The sequence below is a fragment of the Lucilia cuprina genome, chromosome 2 (assembly GCF_022045245.1).
Source record: "Lucilia cuprina isolate Lc7/37 chromosome 2, ASM2204524v1, whole genome shotgun sequence".
In the NCBI taxonomy this organism is placed as follows: domain Eukaryota; kingdom Metazoa; phylum Arthropoda; class Insecta; order Diptera; family Calliphoridae; genus Lucilia; species Lucilia cuprina.
In genome coordinates, this window is record NC_060950.1 from 50,700,136 (window position 1) to 50,719,260 (window position 19,125).

At 29.4% G+C, this 19,125-nt stretch overlaps 2 protein-coding genes across 2 annotated transcripts; one reads left to right on the top strand and one right to left on the bottom strand.

Moving 5' to 3' along the window:
• Nucleotides 1–2,018: 2,018 nt before the first annotated feature.
• LOC111680017 (origin recognition complex subunit 5) lies at nt 2,019–3,374 on the top strand. Its single transcript, XM_046953960.1, has 2 exons — nt 2,019–2,261; nt 3,040–3,374. The coding sequence occupies exons 1-2, from the start codon at nt 2,106–2,108 to the stop codon at nt 3,322–3,324; spliced, it is 441 nt and encodes a 146-aa protein (XP_046809916.1). The 5' UTR covers nt 2,019–2,105; the 3' UTR covers nt 3,325–3,374.
• Nucleotides 3,375–12,642: 9,268 nt separating this feature from the next.
• On the bottom strand, nt 12,643–13,726 carry LOC124420308 (origin recognition complex subunit 5-like). Its single transcript, XM_046952662.1, has one exon. It carries the CDS (start codon nt 13,591–13,593, stop codon nt 12,658–12,660), a length of 936 nt encoding a protein of 311 aa, XP_046808618.1. The 5' UTR covers nt 13,594–13,726; the 3' UTR covers nt 12,643–12,657.
• Nucleotides 13,727–19,125: the final 5,399 nt, after the last annotated feature.

Below are 19,125 nucleotides of genomic sequence, written 5' to 3' on the forward strand. Positions count from 1 at the left end.
TTATGAATCCAAATGTAAGTTTGTTGTCATCGATGTTTTGCAACGCCGTCACTAATGGATCGAATTTTTCAGGCAATGACAAAAAAATTTGTGTAATTAAATCAGCATTCTCTAAATTTGCTCCAGCCATCTTAAGTTGTCTTATTATATCTTCAAATTGTTCTAAATGCAATTTTATAGAATCCCCAGGCTTCATACGAAGTGCGGATAATTGTCTTCTCAATAGCAATTGGGTTATAACAGATTTTTGAGCAAAAACCGATTCCAAATTTGCCCACATTTCCTTAGCAGTTACCTTGTCCCGAACATAACTTAAACAATCAGCATGAATGTAGCTTACCAAACGATCTTTGGCCTTCTTATCACGTTTAAAAAATTCTGCCCTTGCAGCAGCTTCTACGGGTGGATCATCGGTTAGAACGTCCAATATATTCAAAGAATCCAAATGAATCTTGACTCTGAATTGCCAATTATCATACCCACAACCGTTAAATTGCGGAATACCGTTTGTCAATTCTTTATTTTCGCCCATAACTATTGACTTCAAGTATTTATATTATTTAATAAAAGAAATTCAGATATTTATTTGTCAAGTCTTAGATTTGGAATGAACAAAATTTTTCATAAAATTTTCATACATAAACATATTTAGAAACGATTGCTATATTCATTTTAAAACAAGTTACATTTCAATATATACACTTCACCTTCGTGAGAAGGGTATATATAAGTTTGTCATTCCGTTTGTAATTTCTATAATATAATTTTCCGACCCCATAAAGTATATATATATATTCTGGATCCTTATAGATAGCGGAATCGATTAACCCATGTCCGTCTGTCTGTATGTTTGTTGAAATCAGTTTTTAGAGGACCCCAGATATCGGTGAGATGCGAATCTTCAATAAGGTGAAGGGTATATAAGATTCGGCACAGCCGAGTATAAAACTCTTACTTGTTTTTATACAATTTTGGAAAATATTTTTAAATTTTTTTTGACAATTAATTTTTTTATGTTGAAATTAAAACTGATGAAACAAAGTTGTAAATTTTGGTATTGAAACTGAAAAAATTATTTAAAATAATCTTATATTTTATTTGAAAATATATTTAAAGACTGTGTGCCAAACGGCAGCAAAGTTCTATGGTAAAATAAAATTTTCTTAGGGTGGAAAATATTATCATATTATAAAATATTGATTACATTAAATTTTGACAATTGTCACTAATTTCACAAGAAAATCTGCATTTATTTTAATTAAAGAAACACTTTTTTAGATTTTTTATTTTTAAAATAAATTTTTACAATCACAAATGTATTACAAACTAAAATTATAAAACATTTTATTTTTTGTATTTTGAATTTTTTTCAATTGTAAATTTGAAAAAAAAAAAAAATTAAAAATGAGCTAGTAAAATTTTATTCACCTCATATCTATCAAAAATTTACATTTTCAAGTAAATTGTTACCGATTGCCATACATTCAAAGTCCGAAAAATATATTAATTTAATGTTTACTGATCAGATATGGGTAAAATATATTGAAAAATATCCGACAGTAGAAATTTAAATGTAATTTATTTTTCATAAAATGTTTATGTACGATTTTATTCAACTATGTATATTTGGAAAGTGTGGTGAAAATTCTACCAATACATTCTTAGAGTTAGGTACCGATTGACAATTTCTTAAGGTACCAACTGACAAGCCCCATATTCTTATTATTCTTTGGTATTTATTTTTCTAAAAATTGAAAAATTTAAATTGACAGGAATATTTAGAGAATTATAAAAATATATAAATGTGTTTTATTGAAAAAGTGACAATAAGCGAGAAAGACTAACGCTGCCACTGCTCAATATAAAATATGCATAAATACATACATACACAAATACATACATACATACATACATACATACATACATACATACATACATACAAACATACATACATACATACATACATACATACATACATACATACATACACATAAAATTTTGTTAAGAGGTGCAAAAATGTGACCAATAAGACATATGTATTTTATTATTTCTAGAATTTAACCGTTGTTACTGATGTCAGTTATTCCGACCAAAGCGTTAGAAAAATGGCCCAATCTCTGGAGTTGCCATTTTATGGAAAATACTTATTAATTGCTGCCTTCTTAGCTAGTCACAACTCAGCCAAAGAAGATAAACGTCTCTTCGTTAAACATCATGGAAAGCAGCGAAAACGTATGCAAACAGTTAACGCTAAAGCAAAGGTAATAATGAAAGCAGTAATATTTTCGAGATATATACAAATACATATTCGACGTGGCATAAAAGCAATGTGAGAACAATCATTGTACCGGAAAAATTCCCTTAGAATTAGAATTTATTTACACCACTTGGTTTTAAGCTAGAATAATGAAATCTGCAATTTAAGAATACCTTATATGTGTACTAAAAATAGTACTTCACTACATTTTTATTTGGTAAACAGTACGCCACCAAATTTACCGATTTGCTACAAAAATTAACCAAAAAATATTTCGATTATTATGTGAACTTAGACCTGTATCATGATGTAATAAGTTAGGTGAGAGCATTTAGGCAACAACCGCAACAAACACAATATTTTATGTTTGTTCAGAGTATGGAGTTTGCCAAAATCAAATTTCTTAAATTGAAAAATAATAAATATTTGAAAGAAAATTTGTTGTGTATTTCACAATATTACATATAAAACCGGTTGTTGCATTTAAATTGTATTCGCAGCAGGACAACGTCTTATTGGTGCTATATCTGATATTCTTCATTTGGAACCCTTTTATCAGCATTTTCATTAATAATTTTTGATTTGAATTTTTTTTCGTTTGAAAACACAAATTTAATTTTTATGTTAGAATAAAAATAAATAAATTATTTTTGACAAAACCCGAGCACTTTTACAATAAACAAATAAAAATCAGCTGCCTTGATGATTTCACCTTACTTAGTGCAACCTGATCTGTGTTATATGTAAATATATAGGTATTTCAAATTATTCTATTTTTTAAGGTGTCGGAGAAAATGTCTACATCTCTAGGACCCAAGTCTTTTAGCATTGATCGCTTGTTGGCAATTTTCTACGCTATACTCGATGAAAAAGTTGGCTTAACATGTAATCTACTCTCACAAATTTCTACCTTAGTCCACTTGAAGCTGCTTGGATTTGTTAGTGGTGAAAGCAACGTTATGGATGGATCTGCTCGTCTTCAGTGTACTGTCGGTCTAGAGTTTGTACTTTACATTGGCAAAGTTGTTGGCTTTAATGTATGCCAGTATTTGTGTGATTTTATGTAAAATATGTTTTATACATTTATTAATAAAATTTTGAAGTTTTAATTTAAAAATTTGTATAAGTTGTTTCATGATTTAAAAAATATAGAAGGTTGTTTCAATTTTATTTTTTTACAAGTAACGAGATGTATGAAGCATGATGTAAAAAGTAAGGTGGGAGCGTTTCGGCAACAAACACAACAAACAATATAATTTTTTGTTGTCTAGAGCAGTGTACACTAAACAGGTATATGCAATCGAACAGCTGATAATTTTTTTGTTTTCTTATTTGCATACCTTCTCCACAAAGTATACAGAGATGTCACTTTTGACATTTGAAAAAGTCTAAAACCAGCTTTTGTTTGATATTGAAATTGTTTGGTGAGAAGAGGTATATAAAATACTGCTAAAAAAATCATTGAATTCGTTTTGTGCGAAAGAGAGGAAAATAGCTTTTTGCTCGTGACGTCTCTGTATACCCTGTGCCTTCTCTGTCAAAATATGTTTTTGTTTATTTGAAACAAAATAAAATTTTAATAATAAAAAAATTTTAAATGTTTAGTTTGTAAAAAAATAATATTGTTTGCACAAAAAATACATTTCAACCATCTTCCGCATTGTGCCCTTTCTGAGGTCCGCTGTCTTTAGCCAAACTTCATACGTTTAGAATAGAACTTTAATGGCACAAATCAGGTCATTCCAGATATCAACTATCCCCCGTATTGCGCACGTTGAGAAGGCTGTTGTCTTTAGCCATACTTTGGTAGCCACAACACAACTTTATTGGCATAAATCAGGCCAATTCAGATATCAACAATCTTTAGTATTGCGCCCGTTTTCGCCCATTTTCGTTTGCCAAACTTTTGTAGCTAAAGATACAAATTTCGTGGCACAAATCAAGCTGATTTTAGACTTTTTCAAATGTCAAAAGTGACATCTCTGCATCTCTGTATACTTTGTGCCACAGTTTCCTGTTCACATATATTTTTTCATGTCGTCACCTGAAACGCAAACTAAAAATTATAAATCAATTTTATTGTTGATTTTAATTTATTACATTAAAAAAAATGTCTAAGTGTAAAATTGGACTTCTCTGACCAAAATTTGCGATTTTATTGAGAAAACCAAAAGGCCCTATATACAATAACATTTAAATATTAAAGGTATAAAGTCAAATGTTTTCCAATATATCTTATATACATATACGCCATTGTTAAGTATCATAACAACTGATAGCGTTCACAATTAAACACTACTATAAATAAATTGCGTTGTTGATAGAAACATACTTTTAAATTTTAATAGTTTATTGCTTCTCCTGTAAAATTTGAAAAATGTTATATATAGGGCCGTTTGCGTTTTAGGTTATGATGTGCACGGTGTATTTGGTTTTTGGGTTTACAGTTTATATTAAAGGTATAAAGTCAAATGTTTTCCAATATATCTTATATACATATACGCCATTGTTAAGTATCATAACAACTGATAGCGTTCACAATTAAACACTACTATAAATAAATTGCGTTGATAGAAACATACTTTTAAATTTTAATAGTTTATTGCTTCTCCTGTAAAATTTGAAAAATGTTATATATAGGGCCGTTTGCGTTTTAGGTTATGATGTGCACGGTGTATTTGGTTTTTGGGTTTACAGTTTCTTTTTAAGAGTTTAATTTGACTTTATTTATAGTTATAGTTCAAAGTGCAATATCTCTATACTTTGACCCAACTTTTCAAAACGGAAAACGCCATTAGATTCTGCGACCCAAAACACACACTTACAGTGCACATGGTTTAAAATTAGACTTTTCTGACCAAAATGTAATTTGTTCATATTTTTTTATTATAGATAAAAAACACTTCAAATTATTAAAAAAAATTTGTTTTTAAAATCCGTTACTTCGACTGAACAGGTGCATTGAGCTTTTAGTATTATTTGAAAATCTAGTGCGTTTATTGTAATTAAGGGCGGATTTCATACTACTCAGTTAAATTAAGCTTAACTTGCTGTTAGATTAAACTCAGAACAAATTAGGGCGGATTTTTACCGATGATTGTGATTTTCAATTATAGATTTAATATCAGTTAACTTTGTTAGTATTGATTGGGCAAATGATATAAAGGATCGAAAATCAGTTAGTGGATACCTGTTCAAAGTTTATGGTTGTTGTGTGTCATGGTCTTCAAAGAAACAACAAACAGTGGCAACTTTATCAAGCGAAGCAGAGTATATAGCATTAAGTGCAGCAGTTTCAGAAGCCTTATGGTTACGTGGTTTGATGCAAGATTTACAAGAAATTAAAAATGAAACTGTCACAATATATGAAGACAATAAAGGGTGCATCGGTATGGCTAATACTTCTGAAATCAAAAGAGCTAAACATATAGATGTAAAACATCATTTCATTCGTGATAGTGTTGCTAAAGGATATGTAAAAATTGAGTCCATACGGTCCAAAGATCAAGAAGCTGATATGTTTACAAAGGCCTTAGATATCAAGCGTTTTAGTGAACTTCGGTCTAAACTAGGAGTCAACGATTGAGAGAGGGTATTGAAATGTAACTTGTTTTAAAATGAATATAGCAATCGTCTCTAAATATGTTTATGTATGAAAATTTTATGAAAAATTTTGTTCATTCCAAATCTAAGACTTGACAAATAAATATCTGAATTTCTTTTATTAAATAATATTAATACTTGAAGTCAATAGTATAAAAATGAAATGTCAAATTTATAAAAAAAAATTGTAAAAAATAAAAAAATGTGTGTTTGTGTTATAAAAATTGTGCCCGAATTGTTTTAATGTGCAAATTTTGGACTTCAAATATTGAATGTTTGTTGTAGCTTTGTGTTGAACTCACACAAAACATGTATGTGTGAACAGAGAAAGCTCTTTATTTCGTGGTAATGCTTGAGTTGGCAATCTATGGGTATTATCTATATATTTACACTTTCACTTTACAAATATGTGCTAAAATCAGTGTTTAAATAACTAGACTACAAGTAGCTGTAGTAACGAAAAATAACAACTTTTGTAGTTAAAAATTAAAAAAAAAAACTAGCAGCAAATCATTTACTATTACTACTGCTACCTTTAGATTTTGGTAGCAGTAGTTAAAGATGTAGCAAAAAATAAAAATTTTAATAACAATAGTAGAGTCATTGGTATTTAAATATTTTAATGTAGCAATTGAATACTTCAAATAGTAGCACTAAATATTTTCTTCAAGTAGCAATAAATGTTATTATATTTTTCAACAATTAAAAATTTGGTAGCATTGCTACTTTATTTTGGTAGCTGTTCTAGGTAGCAATGCTAATTAAATTTTTGGTAGCTAAAAATTTGGTAGCATAAAAATAATTTTTTTATTAAAATACGAAAAAAAATACGTCATTCAGAAAAAAGGCACAAGCTGCGGGATTAAATTTAGGACTTCGATTTGTGGGCCATCTAAAGACATATTTACGTATTATAAAGTTTCGATATTAATTTCTCATTATGTTCACTACTAAAAGGATTCATGTATATTTATCAAGGATTATGTATCAAATTTTGTATAAAAATTTTCTTCATAAGATTTTTATAAGTTCTAATGAATACAAATTCTTCGACTGAAAATCTTATAAAAAGCCTTCGACAGATGACCATCTACAAGCCTTTTTAAGTAAGCATGTATAATTAAAACGATTTTTCAATGCGACTTGATGTACATGTGTCTATAGAATAATGCCTTTAGTAAGGCCACTATACTGAACATTTTTCCCGTTGGGATATGTGTATTTGTTAGTTTATTTTTTGTTTTTGAAGTTTTTTACTTCTTCTATTGCTACTTCAATTTTTATTCTATTGCTACCTCAATTATTTGGTAGCAATAGAACGAACAACTAGTAGCAAAGATTTCTATTGCTACTTTTCAAAAGTAGCAATAAAATTATTTATATTTTTAAGCTACTACCCCAATTGTAGTTTATGTTTTATTTAGAACTATTTCTACTTCTACTAATTTATTACTAGTGCTATATTTGAGATTTACTTTTTTATAAGTAGCAATAGTTTTAAAAACGTATGATTATAAAGCAAAACAAATGCCACTGCTACAACTTCAGACAATTGTTTAGGGCAGTAGTTAAAGCAATAATATAATTCTTGGCAGCAAACGTAGTTTTTCTAACACTGGCTAAAATAAAAAACACAATTTTTTTTCATTTATGTTAATATTTCAATAAAACAAAAATTATCAGCTTTTTATTTCTGAATGTGAACGTAAAAATTAGAAATTGCTAATTTTATTCATGTCTATTTATCACGAATGTATCAATTTATAGTATACGCTCAATTGGGACGAACGATGAATTTTTCGGAGAGAAATAATTTTTCCGAAAAATACGTCGTCAGAAAATGATGAAATTCGTCGTACGTAACGAACTATGCGATAGGTTTATTACTATTTCTTACGCAGACGAACGAAATACCCCTTCTTCTTGAACAACTTCATTCTTTTTTTGCTGGGTATATGGGTATTTAATTTTAATTAATACTTTAAAAGCGTTTAAAAGGTTAAATAAACGAATAAATATTTTTCTTCGTGATATGTTCGAGTTTGTTGTTTAGTTAATGTTTTCTTATTTTATTATTCTGGCATCAAAAACCATAATGGAACATAAAGATGAGCGTTGGACAGTGTCCCGGTAAGAAACTATGAATTTTTTGGACGATGAATACTACATTTCACATAAATTAGGCTTTCATATGATGGACAAATAAGATATTTTCACTACCTTGTTAACAACATTGACTCTGATAAAGAAGAAATGGCAGCAGTCATTACGCCACCAGTTTCCACAAACGAGGGTAATATAACAATAGAATTTAAAGAAGTAGAGGGATCTGATGTTGAAACCACTTCACATCCCGTCAAATTGTAACACGGTGTGACTCAATGAGAATGAAGTCGAATAATGATGCAGATACGGATATTGTAGGCAGAGAGGGAAAATTATTTTGTTGCTAAGGATGGAACATCATGAAGTAAAAATTCACCAAAATTTCGTCGGATTCGACATCAAAAAATTTGTCAAGAAAATCGATTTGTAGGTCAAAATCACACTCACTTAGGAATTGTGGATACATTCAATGCTATAATGCATCCAAAAATTACATCAATTTTTTGCAGAAATACGAACAAGAAAGCCAGAAATAGTTATGAAGAATTACACCCAATTTACACGATGATTTTTTTTCATGTTTGCCCAGAAGTCTGTTTTCATGTTTGTCGGTGATTGGTGGTGAGCGGGGAAGAGAAGAATGGGGGGTAAGAAAACAAGCATGATTTGGGATTTTCATGATTGTTTTTGACATTCCTCTTTAAACTGATTCGTACTGTTGATATTATGCTCATGTAAAATAAATAATTATGTCTTTTTTACATGAAAACATTAAAATTTGCATTAAAAAAATACTATAGCGTGTAATTAATTTTTTTTAAATCAAATTAAATGGTTTTTATGTTAAAAATTTCATTTTATTTTTACTACGAATAAGTAATTAAAAAGGATTATACAATTAAACATCAAAAAAAGACATGCATAGTTGCATGTAAAAAATCACCGTATAAATGTTCATGATTTTTTTGAAGATTCTCAAAAGAGAATTGGGAAAAACAGACGTCTGAAAAGTCTTCATGTAAATTGCGCCTTAGAAAGTACCCGAACTTATATGTATATTCCATCAAAACCTGCCAAATACATAATGAAGTTGTGGTGAGTACGTGCCGTCGTTTGATTTTACAAAAATCAGCACAACAGTTGTGTATGCAACTTACTTTTAATGCCACTTTTACATTGAGACTTTTTCTCAAGGGTGAGCACGCAAGCGTGTCGAGTTTGGCAAAGGGGGAAATGAAGAAAGGGAGTAATAAGACACACACGAATCGTAATTTGAGAAGTTTTTCGACATTGCTTTTCCTTCATGTTCGTTATTTTGCTAGTTGCTTTATATCTATTCTGCTCTCAAAGCATAAAGATCGTGTGCGACTATTCTCAGACATGAATTAGTGTTGCCATTTGCAATAATTAAATTGTTTTAGATATTTAAACAAATTTAAAAATAATTTATTTTTTCAAATGCAATGGGTATTAAAACGTTTTTAAAGTATATTAGTATTTTTTATAATTTTTTTATATAATTATTTACTTAAATTATTAAAACAATATTTAATATAACAAATATTAAAGAAATAGATGTATACATTTATAAAATATATATAATAATAATTTAAGAATTATAAAAATGGCAACTCTTACATTCATAACTTCAAAAAGCAGGCATGCCTTAAAAGTCTCAATGTAAACATTCAAGATTTTACGAAGGGCATTTAAAAGAAAATTGAGAAAAGCCCAGGGGGAAAAAGTCTCAATGTAAAAGAGGACTAAGAGAGCTAAAATTCCACGAGTTGTGTCTTTTTAACGAAGAATGCATACTAGGAGCAACTATTCTTGCGTTGTCTGGCTCTACACAGAATACAGCAAAGTTCAAACCAAATGTAACCAATGTTTTATAAATGTTAAAGCAAATTGGAAAAAAAAATATTTGTTCGAATTTTCTTGGTTTTTTCTAAACAAAAACTAAAACAGTTAACAAATTATATAATACTTAAGAGCTTTTCATAAAAACCTCTTTTTTAATAATCTTATACATAAAAAGAAGTTTTTTGTTTCTGACAATTACCTCTTGATTGTTTACAGAAACTGTAAAGAAAATTGATATTAATAATACCCTTCACCTTCATGAGAAGTCTAAATATAAGTTTGTCATTCCGTTTGTAATTTCTATAATATAATTTTCCGATCCTATAAAGTATATATATTCTGGATCCTTATAGATAGCGGAGTCGATTAAGCCATGTCTGTCTGTCTGTATATTTGTTGAAATCAGTTTTTAGAGGACCCCAGATATCGGCGAGATCCGAATCCTTAATAATTCTGTTAGATATGCAAAAAACAGCAGCACTAGTGTGTTGTTATTGGCTAGAAACATGAAATTAAGTATGTAAAGTCTTATGGGTGAAAACCCATAAAGAGAACTTTTGGGTACTTTTTGGTTTTTCAAAAGGTACTCTTTTGAATTTTCCATAATATTGAATCTAGAAACATGAAATTAAGCATGTAGAGCCTACAATAAGTTATATAAAAAGGAGACTTTTTGGTGCTAACTGTTTTTTAACACACCGTGGAGAAGGATATATAACATTCGACACAGCCGAATATAGAACACTTACTTGTTTTCTATTATATTTACTTATTTATCCGAAAAAATAAATCGAATTGTATTCAAAAAACACAAACATATTATAAAAACAAGTATGAATGTATAGTCGGACATTGACGTATGACAGTATGTTAAAATATGGATTATTTTTTCAAAAATAAAGCATCTGTTTTTATCCGTATTGTGGAAAATTTTCACGTGCGTGCACACAAGATTTACATTTACACAGACGGACGGACATACCTAAATATGCTCAGGAAATATTTTTGGGTATTACAAACAATAGCACAAACGCATAATAACCTCCCCACTATAGTGTTGAGCGTATAATTACTCAATAGAAAATAAAAAATAAAATAAAAAGAAACAAAATTTGTCTGTGAGTCCAAAACTTATCCAAATCACATCATAAATGATATGTTGTGCATTGCTAATTGTAAATCTAAATATTTACAAATATAAATTGTGGCAGAGCTAAGTGTGTTCGTATATAAATATTTCTGAACCCTGGATTTTCATATACATAAATGTTTGAAAACCCGCAAACTTGCAATCTGTGCATTTTCTGTTTTACACTGATTATTTTACAAATTGTATGAGATTTTACCATACTCTTTGCTCTTCGTATGAAAATCTTTGTTCCATTTGAGCTCCAAACACCTTAACCTGGCCAATCGCCAGCTGCTTTGTTTTTTAAAACAGCTTTCCTAAAAAAATTTTAAGTTGTACAACTGCCATTAGGTGAATATTGACAATGGCTTTGGTTCATTATCATGCTAAAAAACGCATTAAAGTATCTTGGTATACTTAAAGGACCAATATTATTATGCGTTACAAACATCATCACAAACACAATATACTCTCCGCTCTAAAGTGGTGTGAGTATAATAAAAACAAACTAATTTCATTAAAAAATAATGCAATGTATACACGGTTTTTAGATCTTACATTGTTGGCAGTAAAATCTGCACAAAATGTCTAATAACCGTGTAAACATAAAAATTTTGTCTTTTAATATTATCATTAATGCCTTTTCTGAACATTTTACTGACAATGTTGTAAGTTTGGCTTTAATTATAAAATATACGTTATATTTTTTAATGCAAATTTTATTGTTTTTATTAAAAAAACACAATGAGTATAAAGACAAATGTTAAAAACAATCATGAAAATCCTAAATTATGTATGTTTTCTGTCCCCACATACCCCATTACATATATCACTCGATTAATAGCAGATATATCTGCCTGTAAAATACTACAATTATTAGAAACCCTGAAAGAGGATTTGATTCCAATCATTCAATGTAAAAGCCACCACCAACTCATCCACTCCTCTTGAGTAGTCAGTATAAACATTTATTACACCATTAGTTGAGTTTGACTTGGTTACTGAATTCCTAGCTGTAACTCGAATATAAAAGCGAAGTGGGGTTTCGTAACGTAATAGTTTATATAAAAATGCAACGAATCGAACACTTTAATTATTTATACTAGCTACACTACTAACTTATCTATTCCACAGGGATGTTTGGACCTCATAAGGAACGAAGTTTCAAGCATCTTTTTATGGTTACCCTGAGCGAAATGGAATTAAACTTTTATTATAAACACAAATCAAATGTGCCATATTAATGAAATCCATACTGTATATATCGTTACTTTTAAGAAGTTGTTAATTGATAAAAGGCAAAAATATAAAACTTATACAAAAATATAAAACTTCCCAGTTTAACGTATGATATATTGTCAGGTCCGTTCGTAAAAAAATAACAACTTTTCTACGATTTAATGATAAATGAAATTTTTAATGAAATCACAAAGATTTATAAATTGTATAAATTTTTGTTCGTTAAAATTAGAAACAAACTAAAATTAAAGATTTTAAAAAATAAATATATTTCAAATACTGTGCACCTAACCATTTGGATTTAGAATCTTAATTTCAATAGCTTTTGGAAATTAATTAAATTTAGTGCCCGTTTTGTATAATTTGTTATATGGAGTACTAAATTTACTCATTCATTGCTAAAATAAGGTACTCAGTTGAAAAAAAATTGCCCGTCCGTTGAATACCGGATTAGATAAAATCAGTATTTGTAAAACCGGTAAACCACTGAACTTATACTTACCTCAGATTTATCGTAGCGCATATAAACCTGTGATAATGCAGCACGTAACGGTGCCGCTATGTTACGCCAAAGTTTTGAAACATCAGTTATATCAATAGATTTGTTTAGTACTGGTTCCATATAAGTAATAAAACAATTACATGCCGTTATTTTTAGTTCAGGAACATCGCGACAGGCCTTGTAAAATACACTCAAAAATATGTTCAGGTAATTATTAAAGAAATCATGATTTATTTCGTTTACAATGTTAACTTGTGATAATTCTTTATCCATATCCTGTGCTCTTATGTGGCTTCTTAGCATTTGACGAGCTATTTCAAACTGTGTACTTAAAATTTTTAATGTTTCTGCCTTGGAATATTGTGGACAATGGAGTGTTATCACCTCAGTTAATCCAGTCTTGGAGTAAAACTTTTCAAATGGAATTTGCGATATTAATATTACACATATATTAAGACCTGCCATCTCCTGCAATCGGAGTAGCGATGGTAATATATTTCCATCCATATCTCGTAAGCGGTCGGCATTATCCAGAACTATAACATAGCTCTTTTGCTCATAGTTGTTAACGCTTCTCAAGTGTTCTATAAATTCTTTCAGAGTATCGCATCGAATATTTTGATCACCACTATCGCAAATTAATTCTTCTAGAGTATTTTCTAAAAGGATTTTCGATGTATAACACTCAACACAATTAACGTGTACGCAATTAATTTGTTTCTCCTTTTTAATAAGTCTCAAAAAATCTTTTATAATTGCAGTTTTTCCAGTTCCAGCATGTCCGTAAACAAAAATTGCGGGTGGAAATGATTCTTCCTTGTTTGGAATCAAATCAAAAAGATTTTTAATGAAGCTATTACGACAAGGATATTTGTTTTCCAAAATGTCGATCATAGTTGTTTACTATCGTTTTTATCTTCTCAATATGTAAAAAATTTTAAACCGTAAAACAAATAAACTAAAAATCCAAACATACAAATTGCATTTTTTGGCAGACCCCTGCGCCGACATACATTAACGACGGTGGTCAGCTGACACTAAAAATGTCGACGGCGTCTTAAAATCGACTATACCCAGCAAAAAAAGAACTTTCAAAGAAGCGAAGAAGAAGTAGAATTTATGGAAACTTCTTAATGTTTATACTTTGTGGGCTTTAATTTCTTTAATAGTTGTTAGTAAATACTCTACTAGAAATGTACAAATTTTATTTGTTTTATCAAAAAATAAAATTAAAAAATTTTAAATTTGTTTTATCAAAAAATAAAATTAAAAATTTTAAATTTGTACGGAAGTTGATGCTGTAACAGTTTGGCTGTAACTGGATGTAAAAAAACTCCGGTTGATACAGCTGTTGCTGAGTTGGCAATCTTTGGCCGATTGAGAATCGGGTAGTCCCGGAGCGGACATTAAAATTTAATCTTTTTTCAAAAAACTGTTAGAAATATGAAATTTGAACCTCGATAAAACCATAATCGTAAATAAATTTTGGAGAACTTTTGAATGTCTGAAAGGAATGTTTGTATCGAATTTCATCAAAATCAGAAAGGATCATGCAGAAATTTTTTTGATATTACATATGGGAAAATTTTACTGAAAAAAAATCAGAATGCACATAAATTAACAATATAAGCTAACTTTTTAAACCCCTTTGGGAAATTGGGTCTATTAATTGTGTACTTTCGTTTCTCGTTGGTCTTTTTTCTGGGAAAGATTCGAAGACCCAAATTTTGTTACATAGTGTAAAAAATAAATAACTACAATATGATTTGTAGTTTAACAAATATTTAATAAATAAAGATATTGATTCGTTTAAAACAAAACATTAAGAATTATAAAATGCCAGCTCTTACACCTTGTCCACACTAGGAAACTTTTGTTGAGAAACTTTTTTTAATTCTCTTTTGAAGTTTCTTTAATGTCCACACATAGAAACTTTTGTTTCAGATACTACGTATTAATTGCACTGATTTGTTGTTGTACGAATGAGAGGAATAAAAAAACAACACAAGTTTCCGAGAACGGGAAACTCCGTACCGCGAGAGAGATGAATGATATTCTTTCTCTTTCTCTATCACGCAAAATCCAAAGTTTCCCGAGAAAAGTTTCCTAGTTGGACCGGCATTTAGAGCACTTTTAGCTGAGGGGACATGTCGCAGAGTTTTTTTCTCCATTCTTTTTAAATGCCCTTCATAAAAAAATTTGTTACTACACACTAGAAAACTTTTTTTGGGAAACTTTTGATTTTGCATGAGAGAGAAAGAGAAGGAATATCATTCATCTTTCTCACGGTACGGAGTTTCCCGTACTCGGAAACTTGTTTTGTTTTGCTATTCTTCTCATTCGTACAACAACAAATCAATGCAATTAATACGTAGTTTCTGAAATTAAAGTTTCTATGTGTGGACACTTAGGAAACTTCAAAAGAGAATTAAGGGTTGCAAGTGGCAACCCTCAATCATGCACTCGAGTAACACCTGGTTCACACTAGGAAACTTTTGTTGAGAAACTTTTAATTTTGTGTGTGAGAGAAAGAGATGGTTGATATTTCTTTTTCTTTCTATCACACACAAAAATCAAAAAGTTTCCTAGTGTGAACCAGGCCTAATCGAGTCCCACTGTACGGAGTTTCCCGTTCGGAAACTTGTTTTATTTTGTTAGACCTGGTTCACACTGGGAAACTTTTGTAGAGAAACTTTTGATTTTTGTGTGTGAGAGAAAGAGAAAGAAATATCAACCGTATCTTTTTCTCACACACAAAATGAAAAGTTTCTCTACAAAAGTTTCCCAGTGTGAACCAGTGTAAAATGTTAACCTCCAAAATAATTTCAATGCATGATTTTTAGAAGGACATTTAAAAAAAAATTGGAAAAGCCAGAAAATGTCTCTATTAGGGTTCTATAAATCGACTTTCGAATAATCGAACAATCGACTTTTGTTGAAAAAAGTGGAAAAATCGAAGTCGACTATCGTCTGTGAAAAAAGTCGAAAAGTCGACTTTGTTAATAAAAGTCGAAAAGTTGACTTTGTTAATAAAAGTCGAAAAGTCCGAATGTCGAAAAAAGTCGATAAGTCGAAAAGGTCGATAAGTCGAAAAAGGTCGAAAACTGGAAAATTGTAGAAACAAGTCAAAAAAACTAACACTACTTCACTTTGTGTTTTTGCATTCCATGGTCTGAAAGAAAAGTTTGTAAATTTTTTTAGTGTTTTTGGTGTAGTGACTTCACCACTTTTCAGTGTACTGTATTATAAATAACAAAACATTAAAATTTTAGGATTTTTTATGAATAGTATTGGAAAAAATTTAAACACAACCTATTATTTTTGAACATTGCTCTCGGGTCAATTAATTGAAAATATTTACAGAATAATGTTGTAAATAGGCTTGTATATTAAGAATTAATGAAGTAGCGGGTATTACATTTGTTTAGGAGTTTATGTCGTTTATTCACCTTTATTAAAATTCCCATTATTTTTTACAAAATAATTCCAAGCTCTCATTCTCTTAATTATGTGTAGTTTAGGTACTTTTTCAGAAACATGCAAATACTTGAGAAGTATTTTAGGAAAAGTAAATAAAAATAGTTAAAAAGGGGAGTTTCATGTTATTCATAACGTCCACACCTAAATGGCTGGCCGACTTTAAGAAATTTTAAACAGAAATGTATCTTTACTTAGAAGTTTCAATTGGTTATATTATTATTCCAAAAAATCAAAAAGGGACGAAATACGGAACGCGGTAAAATTATACATTTTTTTTCAATTAAGAAACTTACCCCCTTATTCACTAAAAATTACATAAAAGGAACAATTTTTTTTTGTGTAATCTTAAAATGATATAAAGTTTTTAAATTTGTGAGAATTTTGAATTTATAAATATCAATATTTTGATAAATTTAACTGCAAAGGAAATATTTGTATTTTTGCTACATTTTTTGATGCAATTACGTCTTAGGGCGAGTTTTTCTGATAAACGTAATCTTTATTCTTTGGTTAAACCTGGTTTAATATATGTTTCGTGTTTTTCAGTTATCAGTAAAGTTAGTTATTATCTTAATTTAACTGAGTGTAATAGGCCAATTAAACTCAAATCATAAGTGAGAATTAACAAAAACAATAAAACAATAATTTCGGAAAAATAAAAACTTAATATTTTAAGTGAATTGCAATTTTCTGATTTATTTTCTTTTTTTTATTGTTTTAAATGTATATTTAACATTTTTGCAAAATTTTCCATTTTACAAAAGTATTGTTTGCAAAAAAACAGCTGTTCATTAACGTAATGTAATGAAACCTTAGACCTGGTTCATTAATTATCACTTATGATTTGAGTTTAATTGGCCTATTACACTCAGTTAAAAGGAAATATATTTTGGTTTTAGCCTTCTCAATTTTTAGTAAAGTACCGTTTCAAATGCTTTGATGAGTTTAAAGCAATGTTGCCCAAAATCTCGATTTCCTGTCCCGCGAGATAGGCCAAGAATATTTTGCTGACGTTGCGTTGACTCACAATATAAGCTTACTTGTGTATTATGTTATTTGAGCATGTGTTAGTTAATTATCTCTCAACTTGCAAAAAAAAAAATCAACTCAGTTGCTGATCAGCATTTATCGAAGTAAGATTTGTATTCAACTTTTTTAAAATCCACACAGAAGTACAACAACAAAATTTTGAGAATGCCGAATTTATGTAGGTGAATGAGAGCACATCTGATAATTTTTTATATATGAACTTTAATGTACGCTGTCTGTCAAAATTCATGATATCAATTTGACAATTAAAATATACTTTTTAGTTTGCAGTCATTTTATTAGTACAGTTTTATTTTAGGTTACATTTTGTTCTCTGCTGTTCTACCAAAACAAATGAATGTGTAACAGTATGTGTAGGGGCGACATGGTTTAAAACATGCTTTAAAGGAGAAAGTTATTAAAAATCCGGAATCTTATGTATTAAAATTTTTTATTGCTTTGTTGCTAAAAAAGATTTTTGAAAAGGGAGAAAATGTGTGATTTTGGTAAATTTTGTGAAAATTGTTCTGAATTATATAATTTGAATGTAAATTTAAATTTCGACATATTAATTTTAGGGGTAAAAAGCAAAGACAATATTAATTGATCTATAGATTTAATATTAGAAATCATTTAAAATCCCGGGCAACGCTGGGTACAAAAAGCTAGTCCTAATATAAATTATAAATCTCTTTGTAAGTGTTTGTGCGTCAATCACGCCAAAACGCCTTGACGGATTTTCTTCAAATTTGGAACATAGATAGATATATGTATGTCTGGAAGCGTGGGCGAGGTGCCACGTCCATATTAAGAAAATATTAAATCCGTATATTTGAGATAATCCTCAAATTTTGTCGGAGCGACTTTAGTGTCAATATAATTATTTCTAACAAAAAGTGGGAGGATTACCATTAGAGGGCGTGGTACCTCCCATATAAATGAAATACAAAAATTCGTTAATCTTGGAAACTATTACAATTAGAATCTTAAAATTTTGCACGAATAACTTTAACATCCATGTCAATATTTTGGAAAATAAATTGGCGGACTACCCATTAGGGGAGCGGCACCTCCCATAGTAATATAATACAAAATTCGTTTATCTGGGAATCTAAAAGAACATAATTCTTAAAATGCTGCACAAATAAATTCATCTGAGCATTTTTAAGGAAAAATAGCGGATTTTCATCGGGGGGGGCTTGGATCTCCCAAATGAATAAAATAGAAAAATTCGTATATCTGAGAAACTATTAGAGCTAGAATCATTAAATTTTACTTGAAAAACTTTGACATCATCTCAACATTTAGAGTATAACGGGCGGACTTCTAATGGGGTACATGGTACCTCCCATATGAATTAAATACAAAATTTCGTTTAACTGAGATTCTTCAAACATTGCACAAATTACTTTAATATTCATCTGAACATTTTGGAGAAAAAAGGGCGGACCTTCATCTGTGGAGCTTGAAGCCCCCATATTTATTAAAAAGGAAAATTCCTATATCTAAGAATCTATTACAGCCAGAATCTTTAAATTTTACATGAAGATCTTTGACATTCAAGTGAACATTTAGAAAATAATGGGGGGCTTGACACCACATATATGAGTTAAAAACAAAATTTCGTATATCTTAAAAACTGTTAGATAATTAAAATTTTTCATAGATAGAAATTAGTGATGCATAGAAATAGACAAACTTGCAATAATTTGCTTGGCAACACTCATATGTAACACATTGTTAATCTGGAAAACTGTTGTAGTTAGAATTTTCTAGAGGGTAAAACATTTTTAAGAATAAAAGTAAAAGATCATTAATGTATTATTTCAGAATTTAAATAAAATATATTGTCATAAAATGTAATTATAATAAACCGTTAAGAAAAATTGCTTTACTTAATAACTAGGTTAGGTTATG